This window comes from Lathamus discolor, chromosome 4 (assembly GCF_037157495.1).
Source record: "Lathamus discolor isolate bLatDis1 chromosome 4, bLatDis1.hap1, whole genome shotgun sequence".
In the NCBI taxonomy this organism is placed as follows: domain Eukaryota; kingdom Metazoa; phylum Chordata; class Aves; order Psittaciformes; family Psittacidae; genus Lathamus; species Lathamus discolor.
This window is the reverse complement of record NC_088887.1, coordinates 35,877,100-35,904,737: the sequence shown is the minus strand read 5'-3', so window position 1 is coordinate 35,904,737 and position 27,638 is coordinate 35,877,100. Positions and strand designations below refer to the sequence as shown.

General features: G+C 39.2%; 1 protein-coding gene across 2 annotated transcripts in view; it reads right to left on the bottom strand.

Moving 5' to 3' along the window:
- The window catches only part of PDXK (pyridoxal kinase), a 47,411-nt gene that overhangs the window by 15,291 nt on the left and 4,482 nt on the right, over positions 1-27,638 (bottom strand). For both annotated transcript variants that reach the window (XM_065677060.1, XM_065677059.1), the window contains exons 2-3: positions 10,027-10,081; positions 2,247-2,351 (exon numbers count right to left, since the gene is read on the bottom strand). In XM_065677060.1, the coding sequence (XP_065533132.1) occupies positions 2,247-2,351; positions 10,027-10,081 (160 nt within the window). The remainder of the gene's footprint in view (positions 1-2,246; positions 2,352-10,026; positions 10,082-27,638) is intronic.

Sequence of the window (27,638 nt, the reverse complement as noted above, 5' to 3'; positions counted from 1 at the left end):
AACATATTTTTAAATACATTTTGGAGATTTTTTTTTTTTTTACTCACAAATTTGATCAATTCTTAGATTTTGCAGAGAAATACAAAAAGTTTTTGACAAAATGCTTTCTTTGGCTTAAGTCTATGAAACATTGTTCATCAGTCAAAAGAGCCAAGCAGAGATTTTTCTTTACAATAACCTGTGATGGTAGACTGGCAGAAAAAAACCCAAACCAGATTATGTTTATTAATTATTAATGTTATTGACAGAGATGTTTCAAAAAAATTACACTGGAGTTTCTCACCTTGAGTATTTTACTCTAAGCGAAACAAATACATGAAGATCTACAAGTAATTAACAGCTACAGAAGTTAACAAAGTGTTATTTTGTATAATCAGCCTAAAAATAATAATTTCTATTTCAGCCAAGATATTGACAGCCATCAGACATACAATTACAGTCAAATCCCACCTGCTGACAATTTTTTTTTCCATGTTTTAACAATCAAATCTGGGTTGTTAAGAGGTACAAAGTGCAGTTGTGCACTTAGGTTAGTGATAGAAAAAGAAAAAAAAAATAAAATTTGGTGTTTTGGCCCTGAATGAAAAAAAAATCTGATTTATAAGTTTGACCACAGCACAACTGAACACTAAAACACTGAATTTTATCAGATCTTAAGAAACTAGTGCCATTTCTACCCATGCCATCTTTTTTTCCGTACTGAAAATGGCTACACCCAGAGATATTTTTAAATGAACATGAACACAGTGACCCATCTGCCCACAAATCCTATTTGAAAAGGCATATTAATAAATATTTCTTTAATTTTTCTCCAAACTTTTTCTGCTGAAGATTTCCAGTTTTCCTTCTACCATTTTTAATTTCTTACATCCGTTTTGCCAGTATAAGACTGTGACAGCAAAGGAGTTGGGAGTCTCTTCAAAGAGTCGAAAGTAAAATAAAAAAGGACTATATCAACTTAAACATTTACAAATTTTACATGCTAACATCTCCTGAAACTCCTACAATACAAAAGTGTGCTTTTCCTGAAAATGCCCTCTGAGTTCCTGTGAGGAAAGAAAGAGTGTTCATCTACTTTTCAATCACAAAGAACCTATTTATGCTGAAATTAATTTCTTAAACTTAATCCAGTCTATTTTCTATTTAGTTTCCTTTACTTTGGAGATATTTCCTGAAGAAGAACTGACAATAACTCTTCAGACATGCCACAACCTTCAAGACAGAATGCCTGCTTCATTAGCATTATGACCCAGACACTTACGTTTTCCCTGTGAATGAAGCACTTGCCTGTATGTGTAGAGATGAAATTAAATCAATAAATCAATAAAATCTGGCAATATATTTCTGTTTACCTTTAAAAAGTGACTGTTCACAGCTATAAAAAATTGATACTGTAATCTAAACCAGATGCACAGCACTTTCTGAGGTGAAACCCAATCAGTAATCTGCATTTGAGAAACAGGTATTAGATGAGAAGCAATTTTTATAAAAGCTGCACAGGATTTCTCCTTTCTATAAAACATTCTACATTAAATTTTCTTTGTCTACATTTATTTTTGTCTGAATTTATAAGCAAATATAGAAATACTTCTACATTTGTTTGCCTAATGGCAAGCAAATGAAAAACACTGCATGGTCATTATGTCCTGCAGAACTGTATCCATTCAAAGGACCTACACAGTAACAAAAGCAAAAAAAAAAAAAAAACCAAAAAAAAAAAAAAAGCATGAAGAGATATGACAAAAGTCAAAACCAAAATCCAACCCTGCTTTTAGTTTAGTCTGTATCCAAGGCACTGCCCTAGAATGATCAAATACAAAAAAGGAAGACAGACAACTGTGCATAAAATCATACTGTAGCACTAGAGAGTGCCAGTCCTGCACATTTAGGAGAAAGGGTTAAACTCATGTCTTCATAATAAGTTTTAAAATAATACTCTGACATTCCTCATCACTTTTTTCAGTAGACACTCCCAAAACATTAATTAAGTCTGTACATGACTGGCCTGTACAAGTCTGTGAACTATACAAGGCGATCAATTTACCTAAAAGGCTGGAGAATACTGGCTGTTTCCAGCTAAACAGCATGAGCATTACAGTTGAGACTGTAATATACAGGCAAACTGCAAGAGGAATCAAAGGAGGGGAAAATGCAATTGCTTGGTTTCAAATAAGGAGGGTTATGATTTATATTCGTTTACTTTTGTTTACATCTCATAGGAACTCCAAGGAACAAGCTCTTCTTACCTGTGAGCACATAATCGTACCGGTTGACCTTGTTCAGCTTAAGTCCTTCGTACAGTTCATGAAGCTCATCTGAATTTAACACCTGACCCTTCCAGTGGGCATAACCTGCAAAGTAAATGCCAGATAATTTTTCTAGGGCTAGATTTTCTATTTAGGATCACAGATATTAGCACTAGAAAGCATTTCCACCTCTTCTCCCATAAAACAGTGTTGCCAAATGAAAGCTGCTGTCAGCAGAACAGTTAATGATGTGCTCAACTGCTTCTTAGCGTCTCTGGTTCCCAAAGAAACTAGAGTGACTACACTGGAGTCCGAGATTGCCCATTTAGCAGCAAATCGAGCAGAGCACACGAAAGCTCCTTCAAGCTTTCTCATGGAGCCTATACAATCATCCCTTTCCTGTGTGGAGGCGGACAAACGTATGGTTTAGATTTCACTGGAGGAGGGTGTCAGTATAATCTATTTTTGTTATTTTATACTATAAAATAAAAACAAGCTTGACAGCTAGATGACAAGCTTAAATGGGCTTGTGGATCTGTCTGGACACAGGCATGCAGCACTGCTGCACCCATCAGATACAGCATGTGCTGGGACCTTCATATAGGAAATAGAGCGACCACAGAACATTGCCATGGATGCTCTTTAAAAATACAATGGCATCTGACAGATTTTCTTCCTAAAATAGCACAGTTTTAATGCTGAGGATCCTAGAGGAGGCAAATGAGTATCAAAAAGACACCATAAACAGACAGATAACATCCATACACTCTTATCCTTGAATGATCTTTATGAACTACAAGCCAATTATTCCTGGCTGAGAAGCAGATGAAGTTACTTGGGAGAAACTGAGCTGATTTTAGCAAATAATGGACCAAGCTCCATGGCAGCCAATTTCAAAGAAAAAAAAAAAACCAAAGACACAATCTTCCTTGACAGACATTAAATATTTGTTGAAAAATATAAATGCATCTTGTACCTTATCATCAAAGCCCACCCATCCAGATGGCAGCCATCAATCTCTCTATATAAGAATGATACTTCCTCCAGGATATTAAATGAAGCATCCACAATTTAATTCTTCCAACCTTCATGAATCCAGAGTTCATTAAAAAGCTTATCTTTTTATTAACTGGAATTTGGAAAAGTGAAATGTTAAATGAGGTATCTTCTTCCAGACCACTACCCCATGAAGACAGTGATATTTTGTTTAACTTCTGCTCTTTGTGTTAGAAAATTCTGTGATAAAAACTGTTGGCTTTGATGATCACTCTAAACTGTGTTATTAGAGTAACTGCCAAAAGGTGCCTAGAGCCTAGGATAAGCACATTTTTCAGTTTTCTTTCTTATGAATGCAAACACACCCACAGCAGGGTGAGCAGATGGATCATTTTGTTCTTCTCAGCTCATAAAGGCCTAGCCTCTAAAACACAACTTGCTGCCAGCTGGCTGCGGGACTGAATCACATCAGCCACTACAATTCCTTCCCTAGCAAATGCTTTTTCAGAAGTCTTTATGAAGAAACGAAGTGTGGGATTCCTGTATGTTAGGACTGTAGTTCCATCGCAGAACACAGTGATATTCAGAATGGCAATGCCCAACACCTAGGCATATATCTAGCCACAAGTATATGAGGAACCCTTGACTACAAACTCAAGTATTCAGCTTATTTAACACACATGCAGATGATTGTTCTGTCACATCTGCAGCTTCAGACAGAAATAATCTGCCTTCTCCTCTTCCCCAAATCTCTACTTCTATTAGCACTGCAAAGCCATCCACACAAGGACACAACAGAGTATTTTCACAGCACCACAGAATGGTTTGGGTTGGAAGGGACCTTAAAGATCATAATAGTTCCAACCCCCCTGCCATGGACAAGGACATCTTCCACTAGACCAGGTTGCTCAAAGTCCTGTCCAACCTGGCACCGAACACTACCCTTGTATTGAAGAACTTACTCCTAATATCTAATCCAAATCTGTTCTCTTTCAGTTTTTATTCCATTGTGCCCATTAATAAAACCAAGTACAGTTATCACCCAGAATCAATGTCAGGTGGCAGAAGAGCAGTCATTCATTTTACACATGGCCATAAAAACAACTGTGATAGACTGTCAAGACAATCTGTTCTCAGGAGCCATTCCTACAGAGAGACTCTGCACATTCAATATTTAACTAAGTTCACCTTCCTACATCAAGCTGTCTTAAACAGCGCAGGGTCTGTGTCACACTGATCCTCCACTGAAAGAGGGAAATAAACACGGAAACAAAATGTTAAGTAGTGGCCCAGCTTAACTCAGGAATTGGTAAATTACTTACACAGGGCACGAACTCTGTAGCAATGACTTCCAAGGGTACTTAGAGGAACCTTTTTACCACCTGGTAACACATTTAATACAACCTAATCACACAATAGCTGGAGTGGAAAAAAAAAAAAGCCTTACGGAAACTCCCAGCAATTCACACAGAAGAAAAATGGTAATGCCTTCACTGGATCTGCAGAGAACTGTGATTTCAGTAGCAGCTGAATCATGTTTGAGTAAAAAGAAAGAAACAAAATCAAAACTGGCAGCAAGATTGGAACAACCGTAAACCCTTTCCTCAGGGTAACTTCATGTACCATTATGAACAAGTGGCAAATCCCATGACCCTGCTTTTATCCCACTCTCCTAGTGGAACCAAATAACAGCTTCTCTAGAGAGACAGAATAAAAAAAAAAAAGGGCTTCACTACCTGAAAGACGGATAATTTGGGGTCCCAAGGAAAGGGACTGTCTTGGGAGGGGAAAGGCAAAAAAGAAGAAAGCTGAGTCTTCCTTGTTTGGTTACAAAACCAGCAAGTAATTCCCATCAGTGCTGGGCTGAGGGAGCAGAGAGAACACTGAAAATCATGATACAGCTGTCTAAAACTGCACTTGGCTCAGACTAACTGCATTAGTCTCCCCAGTTAGTAATAATTTTAAACACACAGGTAAACATATAAACACCTTTATACCCCTATGCTTTTCTGTGCTACAGCCTTTTATTTCAATTAAAATGTTATATATTTGCATTTAGCAGATAAGGGAATGAAGAACAGAGAAGATATTATGACTCTTGTCACTTATCCCTCTAAAATGATGAATGCATTCATTAGACTTCAAGGAAATATCTTGGTTCATGTGTATGAAAAATAAACCCAGAATCACAACCAAGAGAGAGGCTAATACTGCACCAAATATGAATTTACATACTTTTATTTCTTGCCTTCTTCCACTGATACATTTGGATATTTTTTCTTTGGAATGTATTTATAAGCCTCTTAATTACTTTCAAAAACAAGGAGAAAAGAATATAAAATCCAGGCATATCAGGAAAAAAAGAACAAAACCAAAAAACCTCAAACCAAACATCCCCTGCCTCAAAAAAACAAACAAGCTACCACTTAAGAATAGCAAGGCACATAAGATTTCTTTGTTTTCCAACCCAGAACATTCTGTTCTGACATTTGAGTTCCTCCTGTGGCTCTCCCAGCAAAACTATTCCAAGTGGCTTCAATAACCAAGTATTTTACATGGGAAAAAGGAACAAAGATCTATCATTTAAGGCACATGATGGGCAGGCTATCTGGTCCCAGCTGTGTTACAAAATCCACACGCAAACTCTGGCAAACAACCCGGCCTAAACATGACTTAATCTTCAGCTACCATGAGGCCTTCAACAGAACTAGAAATATAGTACCAAATTCTCCACTGGATTTTTTACAGATGGTCAGTGTGGGAGTAAAATACTACTAGTATTATGCATAAGTGGAGATCTTTTTGTCCCACATTCCACAGGTGTGAATGACTCTGTATGGGTGGTAGACTGTGAAGAACCACATCAGCAAGACATAATTATAATTTCTCATGTATTAGACCTTCCAGCCAACCTAACCACCCACTACACACCCATTAAGTGAAAAAGTGTTTTGCTTGAAAATAAAGCACTGGAAAAAAAACCCAAACAAAACAACAGGCTATTTGTTCTGGAGCAGTTTCAAAGGTAGGATTTGGATGGCAAAGTAAGCACATTATATGCTTACCATTAACTAACCAATTAAAAACTAAATTGCAAATCACCAAAGAATTAAAAATGCATCCCCAAAAATCAATGACAAAAAAAAATCAAATCTAGATTTTTATTTCTGCACATCAGATGATGAGATACTCCTGCAAACTATACAGTAAACCAGCACAGAATCTTTGTAGTTGCATGACAGCTTCTTTTATTTGTATGTGAAGCATGATGCCATTCAAGGGTGAGTCACTCTTATGATTAGTTCCTCACTAAGCAACATGACAAACTGTTCTCCCAGGGGGACAGATTTAAAGCGCATTTTCCAAATTTCAGGATTATCAGAGACTAAAGAAACCTGTATTTTCTGAGCAGGAGTCAGCAAAAATAGGCCGTGGGTATCATATTAATTTAAAGACAGGGCAAAAAAACCCAGTAATGATTCACCAAAGAAAGCCTGTTAGTCATAAATTCTCTCTGCATTTTACCTTTTGCTGACATGACCAGGTTTAAAGATGAGTATGAGGAAAGAAAAAACACCATGTCCAAAATCTTACACACTTTGCTCCCTGTGACCCTCTCGTATGTGGCATTCTTTCAGAAACGAAAGGTCACAGCTAGATTTTGGAGCAGAAATTTGACCTTCAGCTTTAATGATGACCACAGAAAGGGTTGTCATAAGATCTTAGAAAAATAAGACAGAAAATAAGATAGAAAAATCAAGTTATCTTCACCCATTCATCCAGCACGATTCCTGTGTATTGGAGAACTGCTCCCCACGTAAGCCACAGCCCAGTTTCTATTCATTAATTGCTGAAGTTGTACACTGACTTCCAGTTATTAGTGCAAGTTGATGTGCTGGCGTGTTTAAATGTTCAAGCTTGGAAAAGCCTTGCTATGAGGCCATCACATGTTCCTACATGCCTCTGTCAAAGAGGAGGTGCAACACCACTGGGCCTAGAATCTATCCTTCTATTTAAGAAAGGGTATAAAGAGTTTAATGGAAAAACTGCAGTGTTCTAAAACCAGACCTGTCATATAAAGGAATATGTGCCCTTCCTTTCTTTTCTGTTCCTTCCTCTTCCAGCCAAATGACCAATGTTATTAAATATAACCTTTTATTCACACGTGGAAAGTGCTAAACACTCACCATATTGTGATTTTCTTTCTGAAAACTCTGCTCCCCAAAGTCATGAGGTTCTGCAGCAATCTTTGAGGTTTTTTTAATGCATTTACTAAGACAATCAAGACTACAAGGGGAGGAGGAAGAACGAATAAAATAGAAATGACTCCTAAACACCAGGAGACAAAAAAGTTCCCAATATATTAAAGACTTGTGATTTTTGAGACAGTTTTGGTGTTGGGATGTTCCTACAGGTCTTCTGCAGGAGAAGGGTGGGGAGATGATCACTGATTGGTTCCTTCTACTATCTTCACTGTCTGCCAAACCTTGAATGAAGCACTGGTAACCTTTCTTCAGACGTGAGACTATTAAAAAACATCTTCCTTCTTTTCTAAGAACCTGGTCATCCTATTGGCAACATAATTTCCCTGCCTTCAGACACATTCAGTTTATGGTCCAATAAAACCTCTTCTAAGCTCATTTAACACCCTGTAAAGCTAATTTAATCTTGTAGCTGAAAGCCAACAAATGACAGGTGCTCCTCCATTTTGAGTGCCAAGTTATTTCACGTGAAAAAATTGCTTAATTTCTGGAAGATTACCACAGTTTTACCCAGCTTTCAAACCCGTAACAACAAAACCCCCAAAGCTGCAAAACTAAATACATTAAAGAAACATAAAGAAGACATAAGTCACGTCTAAGTAGCTCTTAAAAACATGAGAGAACCTTTGTATTGTGACAAAGGGTACAAGCAAAGTAAGCAGCTTTTTGCCTAAGCACGGCAAGACCCCCACGCCTTGTTTAATTATTACCTCTTTCGTGCCTTTCCTCAACAAGCAGATATGGCTTTCTAGCTACCTTTGAAACATTCATTTTGTATTCCCAGGGTGGCACTGAATTCCTCCCAAGATAGGAGCATCTTACAGCATTCTGAAAGCTGCATGGAGCTCAATATAGTAAGAGAGAATAGAGGCTTCCTGGTCTACTCTCTACTCTGAAAACTTATCAGTTTATTAATGGAGCTGTATGTGTGAGATACTAGTAAAGTATTGCAACTTTTGTTGTTTGGCAATTATTTGTTTGATGTCCTGGGTTCAGCAGTATCAGTCATTTTTCTCCTTTTTGACTGCTGCTTCAGCACCTTGGCACAGCACTGATAACACCAATGTTTTTAGTTACTGCTCAAATGTTTAGTCAGACCAAGGACTTTCTGAGTCTCCTGCTCGGCCAGGGAGGAGGAGAAGCCGGGAGGAAGCAGAGACAGGACACCTGACCCAAACTAGCCAAAGAGGTATCCCATACCACACAACACATCATGCCCAGGGTGTAATTGAGAGTTACCCGGAAGGGCTATTTCACTGCTCGGTCAGGCTGGGTATCAATGGGTGGTATTGTATTCTCTTCCCTTGTTATTTCCCTTATCATTATCATTGGTGGTAGCAGCAGTGGTTTGTGTTACACCTTAGTTACCCGCCTGTTCTTATCTCAACCTGTGGGAGTTACATTCTTTCGATTCTCCGCCCTGTCCCTCCCGGAGGCGGGGAGGGGAGGGGGCAGAAAGGAGGGGAGTGAGTGGGCAGCATGGGTTACTGACTGCACTTACACCACGACATTTGGTTTTGTTTGATTGCTGTTGAGGGGAGGGCTATTGGGTGGGAGGGGCGTTTGAGGGGGTTTTTATTTGGTTTTTGGCCAGTTGTTTTCTGGGGTTTTGTTTTGTTGGTTGGTTGTTTTTTGGGGAGGTGTTTTTGGTTGGTTAGTTGTTGGCTTTTTTTATTTGTCAGAAACAACTTTTGCTCTTTTCCAAGATGTTAAGGTCAGAATTTATTCCTGGATTATTTCTTTTAGACACCCCTAGAATTCCTTTATCTAGAGTAGATCTCCCCATAACCAGCCTGCCAAAACCATGACAGTAGATCTGCCTCGATCCAAAATTGTAAAGTCACTTGGAACTCCTTTATGGGTGAAACATGTTGCTAAAATAAACATAAATTTCAGCTTTCTTTTTAAAAATTAAGTCTTCTAGCACTGTGAGTTTAGAAGGTCTGAAAGTATTATGTGAGTGCATTATGTTCAGGCTAAGAACCTAAGTGAAAATACACCCAAATGCATTAACACCCCACTCCCTTCCTCCCTTCAGAATGTAATTTAGGATACTTGCTAGCCAGTCTGGTTGGGCGGAAAAAGAGAACATTATGTCTAGCTCAGTAGTCTTCTGATGTTTGGGTTGGTAATATGAGTGTCATGGGGCCATAAGGCACAGAAAACAGTACTGAAGACTCCCTTGTTCACAGAGTGAACATGCCTGCGCAGTGAACATGCCTACACATGCCTGCATAGATGTCAGTATTTGTGTTATTTCATTGTCTGACTTTAATTAGATTACTGCCTAACAAAAGAAGTAGCAGAAAAGGACATTACTGCATCATATCATGCCTAATCCCAAATCCAGACTTCTGTGAGACTTGAAAACATGAAAATTACATTTCTGTCCTATATCTTCAAAGTGTGACTGAAAACATAAACCTGATCTCCTTTCCACTGTCCTGTGATGAGATGAGCCACATGTTAAATAGAGCTGAGACACTGTGGGATGGTTTTTGAAGATGCATATAAAATTTTACCTGTATGGTTTGAAAACTGAACAGAGTTCACTGTATCAACTTCAAATCCCAAAACCTGTAACAGAACACAGGAATATTTTTTTTTAGCAATACATGTTTGTTAACACATCATCAACATCACAAAACACAAGAAAGGATTCTTATTTCACAGTGCATATTTAAAAATCTTCAGTGTTGGTTTAAAAATGAAAGCTGAGTCAACATACATTCAGCATAAATAAATAATGCAGTACTTTCCTACAGCAATGAACATGGAACAGAAGTGACATTGGAAACAGCATCAGAAAAACAGGGTTCTGGATCTTCCAGCTAGAGTCCGTCTGGAGATAAAGATGGAGAGATTGGTCCAGCAGCAGGCACCGAAGACCTGAAGAAAGCCTTGGCTAATCTTCCTTAGCAAGAAAAGCAGTCTAAATTTCAAGGTTCTAAATGAATGTAAAATATGGAGGGAAGATGCTGTTAACATTCCAGAAAGCAAATCTTTCTAAAAGGGCGACAGAAGAATCTTAAAAGGGATCAGTGTTACGAGCCATACTTGGATGTCACAAGCAATTTCTTTACAACTAAAAGAGAATAGAAAGAAATCACAGAGAATTAATTTGGGACATGATTAGGCAATGAAAAGGAGAGAGCTCTTAAAAACACAAAGTAAAAAAAGCCCAAAGCATGCTCCAAAAACCACCTGCTACCTTGCATTACCAGCAATTCAAATATTGAAATATCCAAGAATTTGTTAGTACAATCAAGAAACACATTCTTGTTGCCCAAAGAGAGCTAAATAAAATGAAAATAAGAGCATCAAATAAGGAGAAAGCTAATGAGGATTTTTAATCTAGCTTAATACAGACAGGTACTGCTGCTCAAGCCATTTTTAGACATTTTTATCTGCCATGAAAGAAATTCTAATGCAATAATGATATAACAGTCTGACATTTAATATTTGTTTCCGCATCCTACTTGTTCTGAGTAAGAATTCTCCTCAAAAGAAGAGCTGCTATGTATGGCTCAGTGAGTCATACCAAGAGATAACAGTAATGATGCATCACTGTTTATAATCCACTTTCAGGCAATTTGCTGATGGGGGAGTGAACAAACGAAGCTTTTGCCAGTCACGTTTTTCACTGAGATGCACGCCTCTTCCTTTTAATCATGAAGGCAACCCCTTCACACGTATTAAAAATCTCTGGGTTTATGGTGCCAGGCATTAGGTTTTTGCTGTGCATGTACTTTCTTTTGCACATGAAAGCCATTAAGTGATAAGCCCTTATTTCAAACCCTGGGCCATTACAGGATGCAGGTACGTGCTGCAACAGGTAGTCCCTTCTGCCCACAGCACTGCATTTCTGTCATTTCTGCAGCTCAGAGTCAACACAGGTCTTCACAGAGTAAGTCTCTTCTTTAATATATAATAGAGGTTTCTGTTAATTCCTAACCAAAAAGAAAAGTATTTTTACATTAATGATAGACAGAATGGTGGGTTGTCTCCACCTGAACAAGTTAAAATTAACCTCAGCTACTACTCTCACCCCAGGTTTCTGTTTCGCTTTTATTTTAAAGGCACAGGAATTCAAGGGGTGAGAACATGGCAATACCTTGGTTATTATTATCATAACCAATACATTGTTATTAACTTTGCACATGCTTTTCAAATAAATAAATGAGAATACTGCCTCTAACCAGACTGTCATCCCATATTCATTTCCCCTCCCTGCAATGAACAAACTTAAGTAGTTATTTCCTTCAAACGTCTTAGCAACAATTGTGAATTAATCCATTTCTCTCCAATATTCAGATCATGTCTCTCCAATTATTTAACAGTCGACACTACAGAACATACTTACTATGATTTACTAACTAATGAGGTTTACGCTTAGTGCTTTAGGGAAGAAGAGCATGCATAAGTGCTTGTAAGGAAGGCTGTTACTACAACACAGATAAGCACTGTAGCAGCTGATGGTCACCAAAAGAGCAGTCCTTCTTCACTGTCTCCACCAGCACCAGCTACCATTTGATTTTCTCATCAAGCTGTTCTGTAGGATCAGGGAGTTTTGGTTTGTTTTGGCCAGTTAGTCTGCTTCAACCAGCAGAAGGAAAAATACAGTGGAAACCACCTCTCCCAGACACAGCTGGGTGCCAGGCTAGCTGAGCTGTACACTTGGTAAAAGAAAGCTTCAAAGCTTCAAAAGCAAGTGCTTTTGTGTAGTTGAGGAAAAGTCACAGACAGCTCAAATTCTGTGAGGGAGCTTGATATCCTCAATTTTCTGATCAGTGCAAAACTGGCTAAACAACCTTTAAAGGTTTCCAGATAATCACTTACTGGTGTTAGTCTACTCTGTCACGGTTTGTCATTTGCTCTAAAGTTTTGTTTGGAATAAGCATAGATGACTCATCTAACACACCGAATTACAAAACTCTCTAGTTCTGATTCAACCCTCAAAATAAGCCCCGTTAGACCAAGGAATTGCATTGATGAGGATTCTTATCAAACCAGAGTAATTAAAAGACATAAAATGTCATTTAAAAACAAAGTACAATTATAACCTCTAATTAGTACTACCTTTGAAATAAGAGCAACAGATGTTAAGGTCTAGACTTAGTAAAGAGTATTAAAATAATCAGAAAGAATGTTGAAGTCATGGCAAGTCAGCACATGGTTTGCTACCAAGGAAAACTGAATAGAAAAGTCATGGAATTTAGTCATCTGATGGCCTGAAAACAAGGTATATTTGAGTGCTAAAAGCAGCTTTTGATAGCAATCACCTCTTCTACCACTACAAAGAAAACTGGGTCTTAATTTTGGTTTGCTTAGTTCATTTTAACAAGCTTGTCATTTCAAGTGAGTATGGAAAAGTTATTTTCCTCCCTAAACTGATTAAATAACAATAATAGTAACGATCATCCTTGCATATCTAAATGACCGTATGTATCAGAAACAGTTTGATTCACTGAATGGTAAATACTTCCCTCACTTCCAAAAGGCACTGCATGCAGAAGATGTCTTGTTAGATCTTTTTAATATATACTTGTGTTCTTAATTTCTTGGGCAGAGCTAACTAAACGCATCGATTCTGAATTTCTACCCAAACCAGACGTTAAAGAAATCTTAAGTGTATTTTATCTACCTAATTAAAAATACATTATTTTCATAGGTACAGACCTAGAAAACTGAGATCAGAGCAAGCTTACTGAATCAGATAAATCATGACAAAAAAATAAGTCTCACATATCTGCACACTAAAGTATCAAATACCACCTGAAAACATGACTAAACTCAATTATTTATATCAAATTTATTGCTTGTTGATGTGAAAAACATTTAAATTAGTTATTTTAGTTCATTAAAATCAGCCCACTCTAGGTACTGATTTTTTTTCCAACATACAGAAAAAAACCTCTCCATGTTTCTGAAATAAATACATACATACCAGTTAAATTGTCACCTCACCACCTTTTCATATCTTACGAGCAATAAAAATGCTGTAATTCAGCAAAGACTGCAAGTGAAACAGTAAATAAATACGAAGTTAGATCTATACAGTAGTTTTGTGGCTTTCAGTCAACAAAGGACAAATTCAAACTGTTAATGGTTTAATCAAGGTCCACCGGAATATTCAACTGTCTCTACAGTTTGGTTAAAATAATACAGCAGAAGCCACAAGTAGCACTTTGCCAGGTCCACCTGTGTGACAAATGCCTTTATTGAGATACCAATTTTTTCACCTCTTACTCCTTGATGAACTATTTTCCCTCTGCTTCCTGAACTCCTCTGCATATCAGTCTACCACATTTGCAAAATGACTGAAGTTTGGGTGTTAAAACTGTCCTTTTTTGTGTGCGTGTAGGCATGTATGTGTTCCTTGCACCTCTGAGTAAACTGAAGGCACTCACTCCACTTGGATTTTGCCAATGGCAGCATTAATGCCTTCAAATCCTATTTGATTAGTGTGAGAACTGAGCTTACTATGAAATGGACATAATGCTTTGTTTACTGCTTTTCTAGAACAGCTTGTAAATAAACCTGTGTTACTTCCCCTCCTCACTAAAAAAAAAAAGATCCTGCAATGATACTCCTGCCTCTCATTTTAGAAATGTAGGTTAAGGCAGATATTCTGCAAATGTGCAGAGCTCCAGTTGCCAGGGATGCACATCACCTACATTACCATTATCCCCCATTTTGGATGATCTGGTGTCTTACAGGCCCTCTAGTAAAGAACAATTCCTGGTTTCCATGCTCTCCCTCTGCTGTCATTCTGTTTAAGTACCATTTGCCCATAGAACTGAAAATCCTGGGCAAATCTAAACCCATAGCTATTTTGGGGGAGAACGATAAGCACTCTTCAAAGGAAAACAGTAACTGAGTTCATCCTAAATCTCTCAGCCTCCAGTGTCAGCACAAGTCAAACAATGTTCTTCACAAGACCCTAACTAAGGTTGTGTACAACACATCATATAGTGACATTTATTGTCATTGAAATCTCAGAGGAAAATGGGCAAATCCAATATATTTTTTAAGTATCTTCAAGAAAAGGAGACAAAACTGTTACATTTCTAAAAATAAATCACTGAGCATCAAAACTGGAGAAGGTTTGTATTTGGAAGGCATGACTGGCAGATCTGAATGATACACTTCAGAAGAATATTTGGAAAATTAAATCCAGATACACACACTGGAGCAGAATGCATTTGACACTGAAACAGCTAGTATGGAACACGTTATGCACAAGATCAAACTGTGCTTAATTCTTCCTCACAAACAACTGAAGGAAAGGAACAAACATCATAGTTCTTCCCACAGTGCAGAAAGCACAATTCCAGCCTTACAAAGAGAAAGTGCATCACCTGTGCAGGTGCCTGGTCTACAGAACTATCAGAATGCACATCTTCAAACTAGCAAGTGCTCAAGTGAAATATCAACACACAAGAAAGGAAGAGACTTCAAAATACACGGACAACATCTAAAGGTCTTGTCTTTTTGGAAAACTGGACCAACAGCCTAGTTTACCTAAAAGCACAGAAGTAACTTCAACTTATATCTAGTCACCACGCCACAATAAAAAGAAAAAAATTGATCTTCTTCAGGATTCAAATTTACATGTGATACCAATTATTTTACTAGTAGAACAACCTAAAGACTTAGACAGACAAAAGATGTCTTAGGTTATATATATATAACTAGATGACAGTTCTGGTTCACCTCTAAAAATGCAGTCTTTTAGACCCTGCCACTGTGTTAATGCTTGAATTAAGAGCTTTGTTACATTTACAGCGTCTCTTCCTCTCCCCTCCAGAAAACATTTCAGTCACACATACACTAAAACATACATTTCTTCAACCCAGAGAATTAGGGCTTAAGATTTTTAGAAATGAAGGACTACAACCACGTATTTCCTTCAAGAGGGCAGCTTAAGTTGTGCCTGTTATGTAAAGGAGGAGATCGAAAAAAGAGAGAAAGAAAACTGTTTCACATTAAGAAAAATCGTGAGTGCAGCAACATAGAAATTAACAGAAAGATTTTGAAGCAAATGCAACATCTCATATTCAGTGTTAGTGATTGCTAAGCTTTATGTTTAAATTTGTGCATATCTACGTGATGTACCAATGGCCTGGAAACAAATAAAAGTACTCATTCTTACCTCCTAATCCTGTTTGGGCTGTGATTGTTAATACCACTTCAGACAGAAAACTGTTAACTACAAAGACTTGCTCTGCCTCAGAGTAAATATTTATATTCTCATTTAATAATTTTATTTACTCTGACAAATGCTTAGAGAAATGTGAACATCCTCCTTGGATGGATAAGGAGCTGCTGAGGAAAACTCAAATGAAAAAAGAGGCTTATAAAAAGTGGAAGCAAGGACAGGCAGCCTGGGAAGAGTACAGGGATGTTGTCTGGGAAGCTAGAGACCAGGTTAGGAATGCTAAGGCCCAGTTAGAATTAAACTTGGCCAGGGATGTTAAGGATAACAGGAAGGGATTCCACAGGTACATAGCAAACAAAAAACAGACTAGGGACAACATAGGCCCCCTGAGGAAGCTCTCGGGAACTGGCTACACAGGATTTGGAGAAGGCTGAGGTTCTGAATGACTTCTTTGCCTCGGTCTTCACTGGCAAAGGCTCTGACTGCACCACCCAAGTCTTAGAAGGCAGACGCAGGGACTGTGAGAATGAAGACCTTGGGCCCACTGTAGGAGAGGATCTGGTTCAAGACCATCTTAAAAATCTGAACGTGCACAAGTCCATGGGACCTGATGAAATCCATCCGCGGGTCCTGAAGGAGCTGGCAAATGAAGTTGCTAAGCCACTGGCCATCGTATTTGAAAAATCATGGCAGTCAGGTGAAGTTCCCAACGACTGGAAAAAGGGAAATATAACACTCATTTTCAAGAAGGGGAAAATGGAAGACCCAGGGAATTACAGACCAGTCAGTCTCACCTCTGTGCCTGGCAAAATCTTGATGCACATTCTCCTGGACAGCATGCTAAGGCACATGGTGCACAACAAGGTGCTTGGTGACAGCCAGCATGGCTTCACTAAGGGGAAATCCTGCCTGACCAATTTGGTGGCCTTCTATGATGGGGCTACAGAACTGATGGACAAGGGTAAAGCAGTTGATGTCATCTACCTGGACGTGTGCAAAGCGTTTGACACTGTCCCACACCACATCCTTGTGTCTAAATTGGAGAGACATCAATTTGATGGATGGACCACTCAGTGGATAAAGAACTGGCTGGATGGCCACACACAAAGAGTTGTGGTCAATGGCTCAGTGTCTGGCTGGAGACCAGTAACGAGGGGTGTTCCTCAGGGATCGGTGTTGGGACTGGTCTTGTTTAACACCTTCATCGCTGACATGGACAGTGGGATTGAGTGCGCCCTCAGCAAGTTTGCTGATGACACCAAGCTGTGTGGTCCGGTTGATACGCTGGAGGGAAGGGATGCCATCCAGAGGGACCTTGACATGCTTGTGAGGTGGGCTGATGCCAACCTTATGAAGTTCAGCCATGACAAGTCCAAGGTCCTACACCTGGGTGGGAGCAATCCCAGGCACAGCTACAGATTGGGCAAAGAAGAGATTCAGAGCGGCCCTGCAGAGAAGGACTTGGGGGTGCTGGTCGAAGAGAAAATGAACATGAGCCGGCTTCAATGTGCGCTCGCAGCCCAGAAAGCCAACCGTATCCTGGGCTGCATCAAAAGGAGCGTGACCAGCAGGTCGAAGGGGGTGATCCTGCCCCTCTGCTCTGCTCTCGTGAGACCTCACCTGGAGTATTGTGTGCAGTTCTGGTGTCCTCAACATAAAAAGGACATGGAACTGTTGGAACAAGTCCAGAGGAGGGCCACGAGGATGATCAGGGGACTGGAGCACCTCCCGTACAAAGACAGGCTGAGGAAGTTGGGGCTGTTCAGCCTGGAGAAGAGAAGGCTGCATGGGGACCTAATAGCAGCCTTCCAGTATCTGAAGGGGGCCTATAGGGATGCTGGGGAGGGACTCTTCGTCAGGGACTGTAGTGACAGGACAAGGGGTAACGGGTTAAAACTTAAAGAGGGGAAGTTTAGATTGGATATAAGGAGGAAATTCTTTCCTGTTAGGGTGGTGAAGCACTGGAATGGGTTACCCAGGGAGGTTGTGAGTGCTCCATCCCTGGCAGTGTTCAAGGCCAGGTTGGATGAAGCCTTGGGTGACATCGTTTAGTGTGAGGTGTCCCTGCCCATGGTGGGGGCATTGGAACTAGATGATCTTAAGGTCCTTTCCAACCCTAACTATTCTATGATTCTATGATCTTTACCATATCAGAACACACCAAAACCAATTTTCCCAAGTGACAGCACAAACCAAAAGGTTTGTAAACCACAAGTCCAGGGAAAGTATCAGAGGTTGAAGTTGCAAATCAAGCTCAGCCAGTCATTCATACAAATTCTTTTAGTGCTGACACAAGGTACCTGATTTCTTGTATGCCTAATTAGAGCTTTGCAACCAGATCTGAGCTACAAACATGCCACAGGTGAAAATACCACTATATCATGTTTGTTCACATCTCTAAGAGGCAAATTTATCTCCAAGGAGAAAACATTTTGACAGGAAAAGGGCACTGACTAGGAAGAAGGAAGGAACAAGATTCTGCTAAAGAGAAGAGAATATTTGAGACTGTACTTTGAAAGGAGGATTTGACTTTCATACAATGCCACATTTATTTTGGGGAGATCTAGATATATTACAACACTTATTTTTCTTGCATTTCAACTCTTTTGTAGCAAGATGCTCACTTTGTACGTAAAGTTTATGGAAAAACAATGCCTCTGTTTCAATTATTATTCAAATGACGAACCATCTAAGCCAAGTATGTCCTGCCTTTTATGCCAACAGATGGTAACAGACTGACAGAGCAAAATAGCAGTAAATATAAAGAATAGTGAGAAGAAGGTTAACACATACTAGGCAAGTGAATCAAAACCATCCAGATAGAGCCTGGAAAGGCAGCATGGTGAATAATGTGCAGAATTCTAAATCAAGGATTCAGGTATGTAAACTCAACTGTGCTACTGATTTGTTCTCCTTTACCAGGCGAGATCAACATGCAAATGTATTTTCAGAAATAGCTGCTAATTTCAGCTGCTTTCCTACTTGATGACTAAATGATGATGTCTAGGACTGATTCAGGAAGTCACGAACCCAGGCAGACCTCACTGCCTTCACTGAGAACCAAGGGTCAGGATTGTCCTTATTGCAAGCTGGCTCAGACTGACCTATGCTTCACTAAGATCTCCTGCCTGAGTTCACAGTGATTGTCTCAGCAGAGAAAACATGCCTGAAAAGCAAAGAGCCATGACAGATACTAGGATGTTGTTTTAAAGCAGTTCTAAAAGAGTCTATTACCCTTAAACCTTCCAGTATACATACTCTCCCCCCGGTAAAAACAGTCATGCTACTGAAGGATTTCTCAGCTAGCAACACTCTCGATCAAGATGTGGGTATTCTAAAGCACAAGAAAATCATCATAGTCCGACCTCCAGAATCATTTTGTATTTCCAAACCCTTTCTAACCATCACACTGTCATTTAAAGAAGTAGAAGGAGTCTAGAGAATGTGGTCTATCATCCTGCTACCTTAAACACAGCACTATTACAGATTTCAGTGACAGAACTTGTAAAAAATGAATGCTATTTTAAATAGTTCATATTCACCTCCTCAAAGCCTTGAAAATAAAAGCAGTCACAGAGCCCTGTGAACTGGACAAGTGTTATCAGTAAACTGACAAAGAAAGGAAAACATTACTCTGCAAAGCATTTATCACTTAACTCAGAATGCAAAAACCCAATGTCCTGTTCCTCATCCACACAGTAAGAATACAGCTGGGAACAAGACACAAGCTCTTCCATGCTGCCGAAGAAGAGCTTAGGGAATTTATGTTGCACAGAATCGATTATACTGCATTATATGTACTGTATCTGTGTGCTGCCATCATCTCTACAATACTGTATTATACATGCAGTCACCTTTGTTTTTCAGAACATAGACCATATCACCTGCTGCAACAACAACAAACCCCCTCTATTTTACTTCTAAAATTAATGGGGTTTTTTTGGAAGCCTTTAAAAAACCTGGTGTTTAAGTTGTAAAAATTAATGGAGACACATGACTAACCATGGGGCTCTACAGAAAGGAAAAATAAGTCTTCAGTTCAAAGAAAGAGTCAAGCTTTCCAAGCAATGGGGAAGTGCTTTGACTTATCATCTAAAGCACACGGCAGCATTTTAAAAAAATATATATAAATGAATACTTAGGAGAAAATCCTACACCTCACATGTATATAAATATATACACACAAAATACAAATACAGTTTATCAAGCTTAAAAATATGTGAAGTTCATCCCAACAAACATCTGAACTATGACTATGTATTTTAATTTACAAATAATTAATTGCCTGATTCCTCTGCCTCCACAAATACAGTTAACATATGGAAAGTCAACAAGGTGAACTGGCACAAGGCACTTGAATAAATGGATCTGGGCCAAAAAAGGAAGGGAACAGTAGACAGGTATTTAAACAGAGCATGTCCAGTGCTCCATACAAGCAGAAAGTATCTCAAAGTTGTCAACCAGTAGCCCACCAGACCGCAATGTACATACTGCAAGGGAAATAGCTGGCCTGCTCAGGACTGCACAAGGCACATTTGGTCAACCTCAGAGGGCCTTTAGCTGAGCATCTGACAGCAACACAAAACCAGTCAAAGGCTTGAAGAGCCCCACTATATGATCATATTTTCTTCCAGAGGACCTCCCTCCTCATCCACATTTAGATCACAGCTGGCTTTATTGCTATTAGCAGGCCCTACACCAACAGGAAAGTGACTCTTCTAGCAGTGTAACAGACAGATGGATCAGCTAAAGGACAACGCTTTAGAGCATAAAGACATACGTAAATGGGGTTAGAGAGGCTTAAACAGACACAATTTCTGAGGAATTTTCAATAAAACTTGTTGTAACTCCCCAACTGCTGACTTTTAGCAGAGCATGTGTATAATCCAACAGAATTAGCCAGTCATACCTGTATTTGTCTAAAAAATCACTGTACCACATAAACCAAAATCATTCCAACCCTTCCAATTTTATTTTATATAAAACCCAGCTTAACTGAAAGTCATTAACAGAATTAACTTTAATACCACAATTAAAATTACCCTGTCAAACAAGGTAGTTCAGTTTGGGGGGATTTTTGCAAAGTAATGGCAGCTATATTTTCCAATAAAAAGTCTCTGTCTCAGGCCATGAAACGCTCAATGTACCCATTGTATTACAAGTCATTTGCATACACATCCTGATGTTTAAGTACTGCAGTTTGGAACTTTAGTTTACACAGTCATCACTGCAGTTCCAGTGAACATCATTGCTCCTCTGGAAATGGAACAGGAGTGCATTCAAAATGGCTGAATTTCTATAATCAAATTAATTTGGAGGGGGAGAAAGAGAAAGGATTGCCCAGTTGCAGCTTGCACCTCTCATTGTCTGCCAGCTCTTTCACTTAAATGCATCTATTTCCATTTCATACTGAATTAAAAAAATAAACATTGTACTGGGTGTAGAAAATTAGAGCATGAATTCAGTTTGAGAAAAGAAACTTGGGAAAAAGAAAAGGCATGTCCTAGCAATTAGTGAAGTAGGCATAATCGCTGGTGTGGGCTGATAAACCAAACTGAAATTGCTATTGACTAACCCAATCTCTTCTCTCGCTCTGAGCTTTTAATAAAGCATACCAAGGAGATAATGAGAACTCTGAACATACAATAGGGCTGTATTTTAGTGCAGCATTTGACAAGGCACTGCAAAGAAAAATCATTAATATATTGGAGATACTGTGCCAAGATCAAAAGAGAGGAGCAAATAAACTAGCTTAGGAACAGGGATGCTGGAGATATTGTTGGTGCTTCATTAATCTACAGTCAGGTACCAAATAGGCCACTTCAAATTCTAAGGTTAGAAACAGACAATTACAAAACAGACAACACCCTCCCCCCCAAAAAAAAAACCCACAAAAAACAAACAGCAGACAAACTTGGGGGGAAGGGGAGTTATTTCACCAGTTACAACACAGGAAACACTGTAACAGAAATAAAAGAATAGCATTGGGATAGTATCTGATACTTGTTAAAAGCAAGAGAATTTTCTACTCTTTACAAAAACCTACAAAACACTATGTGAAGACTATGCAAATAATAGACACAAAATCAGTAACATACAAACTACCTGGTTAGAACTGTTCACCCTCAGAGACACACGCACACACACACACACGCACACACACAAAAAACCCAACACAAAAAACCCCACAAAAAAACCCACCAAACCACAAACCACCATGCCTTTCCCTACCTGAACCTGCTTTTTACCCCAGCTTCTTGTACTCTCAAGTCAAACTCCACGCTTCGCTGTTTTCTTTCCTTCCCAACTTTGCTTTCCAGTTACAAAAGAACACACATGAAAAGAATCTATGTGTGGAGGGGTCTGGGATATTTTATATATGATGCAGCCATATTTATTTGATGTTTCATTCTTCCTCTGTGGCTCCAAGTTCTCAGGCCCAACCAAACCACAGCTAGTGCCACATCAGCAAAAACAAGAGAATGACCTCAGGCTGCCTAATGCCTGTTTCTGGAGTGCTGCTCCTTTTTCAGTGCCGACCAACTGCATACCAGTTTCGAGGATCTACAAGATGACTTCAGCACTGGACACCCCAGAGGATGTACTGAAGACAGGAGCAGAAAAACAAATGCCTCTCTCTTCTACAAGAGCAGACTGCAATTTTTGCCAAAGTGCTCTCTCAAAACTGGTACTTACTTAGAATTTGCACATGGGCTGATCTAGCTGTAACATCCTGACCATCTGAACAGAAAAGACTGTAACAGCCTGAGACTACAGTGAACTTGTTCTCAAGTAGTTTGTTTCTTTATTTCTCTGAAAAGGATCACAGTATAAGTCTGTATCTGAAACATAATCAGGCCAAATTGAAGGTTATCCAATAGCGCCTTAAAAATTCTCATCCAAATAAGCCTTAGAGACACAGGAATGCTTCAGAGCAAATACCACCAGGTCACCCATTTTTACTTTCCACCCTGACAGACTAATTGGTGTGCATTGCTAACTATTCAATGCAAGACACTAAGATGACATAATATACATGCCCTTACCAAAATTCCCTCTAAGCCATTTTGTTCAGCACTAAGAAATTCCTTGTTCTATATCATCAGCATTTTTTCACAGGCTACTTAAACAAACAGCCTGTACTGCCTGTGAGACACGTGCTCATCACCTTTACTACAGGCATTACACCAGTTCAGGATCGACCCAACTGCAGAGTCAAAAGATTTGTGGTACAGCTGCTCTATTAACCTTCCTATAGGCAGGTGGTCATTCCTGCCATCTGGGGTGGGATCAAGTGATGGATCTGCACGACACTGATTTATAAATGCTACAGTAAATGAAAGGCAAGGAAATAACAGCTTCTGTTTCCCCCTTAATTCTTCCCACTAAAGGACAAACACAAAAAAGGGAGAATGAGGTGGTGCTGTGGGTGACTGTATGCCTTCCACCAACAAAATACATTCCTCCCCCTCCATCCTGAGACTTTTATTGTTATTGTTAGGTAACAGTGACTTTAAATACTGGTTTCAGATGGGGAAGCTACAGTTTGCATAAACCTTTGAAGAGCTATAAAATTTGCAGGTTCACTGCAAATTTCAGATTCATCATCTCTATGCTGCTTCCTTCTACACTTGGATGTAATTTGACAAAAACACCATACTTGTCTCTGCAAACTCCTGCCAGCTGGAATCATGCAGTTCTTCCTACACAAGGAAGTTTACAAACACTGGTTAGGAGAAGCAGACATACAGAGCAGCAACAGGTCCAATAGGCATGGACTGAATCTCATTTATTTCAGTGAATGAAATGGCAAGGGGGATCCCACAATACATTCATTTCCTCTGATTTTTATTTGCTTTTTATTCCTGCTGTTTGTATTTTGGATAGCTAGCACTGTATCACCAGTACATTAGCAAGGCATGACAAGAACATTATGTATATCTAAGGTGGAGTTATCCACCAAGAGATTTTGTTTATCCAGCACATATGCTTTATTTGGCCTTCTTAGGTAGCTTATGAATGGATCCCACCCTCCTACCAAAGCTTTAGATGTTAAACTGATGCTTGTAAAAACAGAACAGGAAACAACTCCCTGAAGGACGTGCCACATTATGTGAAGATCACACCAAGGCTACCACAGGTAAAGAATGAAAGAATGAAGCCTCCAGAGAACAGTTAAATGTGTCACTAATTCCTTCAGAGCAAGCAAAGTGTCTTAGGTAAGAGCATATTTTGAAGAATGCTTCCTCAGTTGATGCCAGGTAGAGGAACCTGGGGCTCGCTCCTGCTCTGGCACCTCAGCTATGCCAAAAGAGCCTTCTGTGGGGCTGTGTAGGGAACTGGATCAGGAAACTGACTCACACGAAAAATAACCATTTTCTGATTTTCCCTCTCTGTAAAGTTATTTATAACCTGGGTGGCTTCTTTGAGTAGTCTACTGCCTGATCTCAAAAAATTACTTTTCTTGAAGAGTTGATATAGCATTTAGTGCAGGTGGAAGAACCAGCTGGTGCTGGTAAGAGAACAAGTTTCTGAAGCTGGCTTTGCTACTGAAGCCAGCAGATTGTGAAACTATACCCCAGAGGACAGATGACAATATAACCTCTTAAAAGAGTTGCCATGTATTTGTTTGGTTGTTGCATGAATGAACAGAGGCACAATGTTACTTCTAGCTACAAGTGAGCACAGAAACAACCATCCTCACCATAAAGCCACTGGCAATACTTGAGCACAAAAGGAATAAGGTGTGACACAGACTATAGCTTGTGCTGATCCACAAACAGCAACAACAATTAATGTGCTGCAGGAAATATTATCCCTGCAGGTCTTGGTTTTATCCATTTTTAAAAAACCTTTTTCCCCATTTTTGTTAGCTGCTCTGTGTACGAGGGTTTCCACAGGTAATATGGTGCCCACCCATATGATACAGGGGCTCTGTTCCATGATACAGGCAGGGAGGGAGGAAGAGAGGGAGGGAGGGAGAGAGGGAGGAAGGGGTGGATGGGTGGATAAAGTTTTCCTTCGGCAGTACTCGTCACCCGAAACAAATGCTGTAAAATACATGAAGATGCAGAGAACTATAAAAAATACATATATATTTTAATTGCTTAGATTTAGGCCAAACTTTACTAAATGGAATGTTAAAGAAAATATTCTTGGCTTTATTGGCTAGCAATCTGCCAATTTAAGTAACAGAAAAAATGCTACCTTATTCTGATATTGTGGGACAGACCAGCACTTTACTACTTTGGCAGTTTCAAGTCAAAGGACCTAATGAATGCTATTTTTGAAGATCACCATGGATTCCTCCCTTGAACTTATCAATGTCATTGATAGCTGTGTCATCCGTGTTTTGAGATTTATACACAGATCGTCTTCTGAGAAGTAAAACATGACTGGAACCTGCAGAGGGGAAAAGGGGAACAACTGTGATCAGACTGGAAAGGATCTGCTGGTCAGTAAACCCATTTACTTCTGCTTTTGGAAACCACTGCATCTACAGATCAGAAAGTGGGTCTCCAGCTTTTGCTCTGACATGGGGAAAGAGACCATTTTCCAGTATGTCTCTAGCACCTCCTCAATCCTACACATCCCTCTGACAAGAGCTGCATTGTACTTCCAAGGGAGCCAAATTAAATCACTATGGAAGGATTTCTACTCAGCTCAAACTAGTCCATTTGCTTAAAATTTACACAGGGTGACAGAAGGTGAAGTGCAGTCTGGTTTTTTTGCTTGGCTTTGGTTTGGGGTTTGTTGTTGTTGTTGGGGTTTTGTGTTGGCTTGGGGTCTTTTTTTGGTGGTGGTGGTGGGTTCTTCGCTTTTTAATGAACCACACATGAAGTTTTGGTATCACAGTTCTCTCCCTTGCTCTATGGGTAATTGTTCCAGATGTTAAGGGAACTGGAGCTCAGAGGTGTCACAGATGAATTAGCACCAACAAATATGAGCCCTGAACAAACACTTGGAAAAATTCAGAGAGTTCAGCATAGGAGTATTTTTTTTTCTGTGACAAGTTACAGCACTGCTGCCAAGCCACAAGAGGATGAAGTGGTCTGGCTTCCGTCGGGGCACATATTATTACCAACACAGACCTTCTTGGCATGTTTCAAACACTATGCTCATTTGGTTTTTCCCCCTATATGCAGCTGCACACTTTATCACACACAGTAATTTCAGAATGGACATTTTATGTACCAGGACTAACGTCCAACTCCTCACATTATCCTTGCTTCACCAACTCAAGCCTGTTTTCCACACAACACAAGCAACTGAAGTGGAACTTCCACTTGCATCTTTTCAGCCTAAAGAAGCTAAAAATACCTGCCTGGCATGTGTTCAGTCAGCCATGGATAATACTGCATCCCTTATCTAACATGACTAAATATGCTCTTCAAGGAAAGGTGACCAGCATTTTTTAATATAAATAGAAACAATGAAAAGTAAATGACAATACAGAAGGGAGATTTTAAAGGTTTCAGTAGCTTGTATGTCATCTATTTTTCTCAGGTTTACCTTTGTACCATACTCATACATACAATCAAAGATTCATTTTTTTTATTTCAAAGTATGCTTTTCTTTTTAATAATTTCAATACATTTTAATCTATATATGCAATTAAGCTTAACTTGAAGCCCCTGCCCCGAAATCTGATCATTATGGGCCTATCTATCCTTTGTTTACATAGGGAAAAAATATTCTCTCAGCTATTTCACTTGGAGCAGAAACAAGACATAATAACTGCAAAAATTCAGAAAAAGAAAAAAATATTAAAATAAAAATCTAAGCCTTAAACATAGAACACAAGACCATTTCCTAACAAAAAAACGCCCTAAGCAAGTAAACGCCACTGAGTCTCTGAGTACATGAACTGCTCCACACACAGAGTGCAGCTCAGCCTTCAGGCATGGTTTTCCAGTCCTTTAACAAGATTTGCAATTTCTTGACAACTCTTTTTTTTTTTTCCCCCAAAGAAAGTGGGAGAATGAGGGTAAGGCAGTTTTGCTTGCTCTGAAGTCAGTTATCTGCACGTACTTGTGGTCACTAAATGGTACCCCTTTCTTAATCTTTCCACTTTGCTGTGTCATGTTGGATGAAAATATTACATTTATGTAAAAAAAACCAAAACAAACAAACCCATAATCTACTATTTCTTCACTTCAGCACACAGTCCAGTGTAATGACTGTATCAAGTATCAGCCTATGCATCTGCATAGCTCCAGTTTTCACAATGTACAAGGGAAAAGTTAGCAAATCATAATAATGATAAATTATTGCAAATATTTATCATCATCTTTTTTAAAAGTTTAAAATGCCAACTGGTCAACTGGCCTCATACACATTGCAAAATGCAAAATAAATGTTAATGCATCCTAGAATGCTTTTTCTCAGCTTTTCAACTGTAATATATAATCAACCTATATTGTATGACTATTTTCATGACTGGTAGGAACAGTTACGAATACCACTATCACATCCTTAGACTTGACCTCAGATGATTAACGTTCAGTTAGCTGTGCTCTCAGTTTCTTAGACTAATTTTAAGCCTGCCTAAAAGAACTGCTAATGTGATGTGGACTCCAGGTGACAGGGCCAAACACTGTCTCTAATTTTTCAAATCAATTATTTTGCATTAGTAATTGAAAAGGTTTCTGTAAAAAGTTTGTGAAGAAATTTGGGATCTTGTAGTTCACAGTTCTACACAAACATAAAATAGTTTATGACTACTGATAAGTAAAAGTGACACCCCAGTATTTTTCCAGTTCTTTGCCTCAGTCTAGTCACCTTCAAGTAATGTTGAAGTGCTAAAAGAGTGACACACAAACTGGGTTTTTTTACTGTTTTGGTTTTTCAAGGAATATTCCACTTTCTTGTTCTCTCCCAGTCTTGCCCCTCTCTACTTCCTTCCAGTTTACCATAAGATCAAAAGTCCACCTCCTACAGTCTCCTCAGAAGTTCAAAGTTCTCATGGTACCA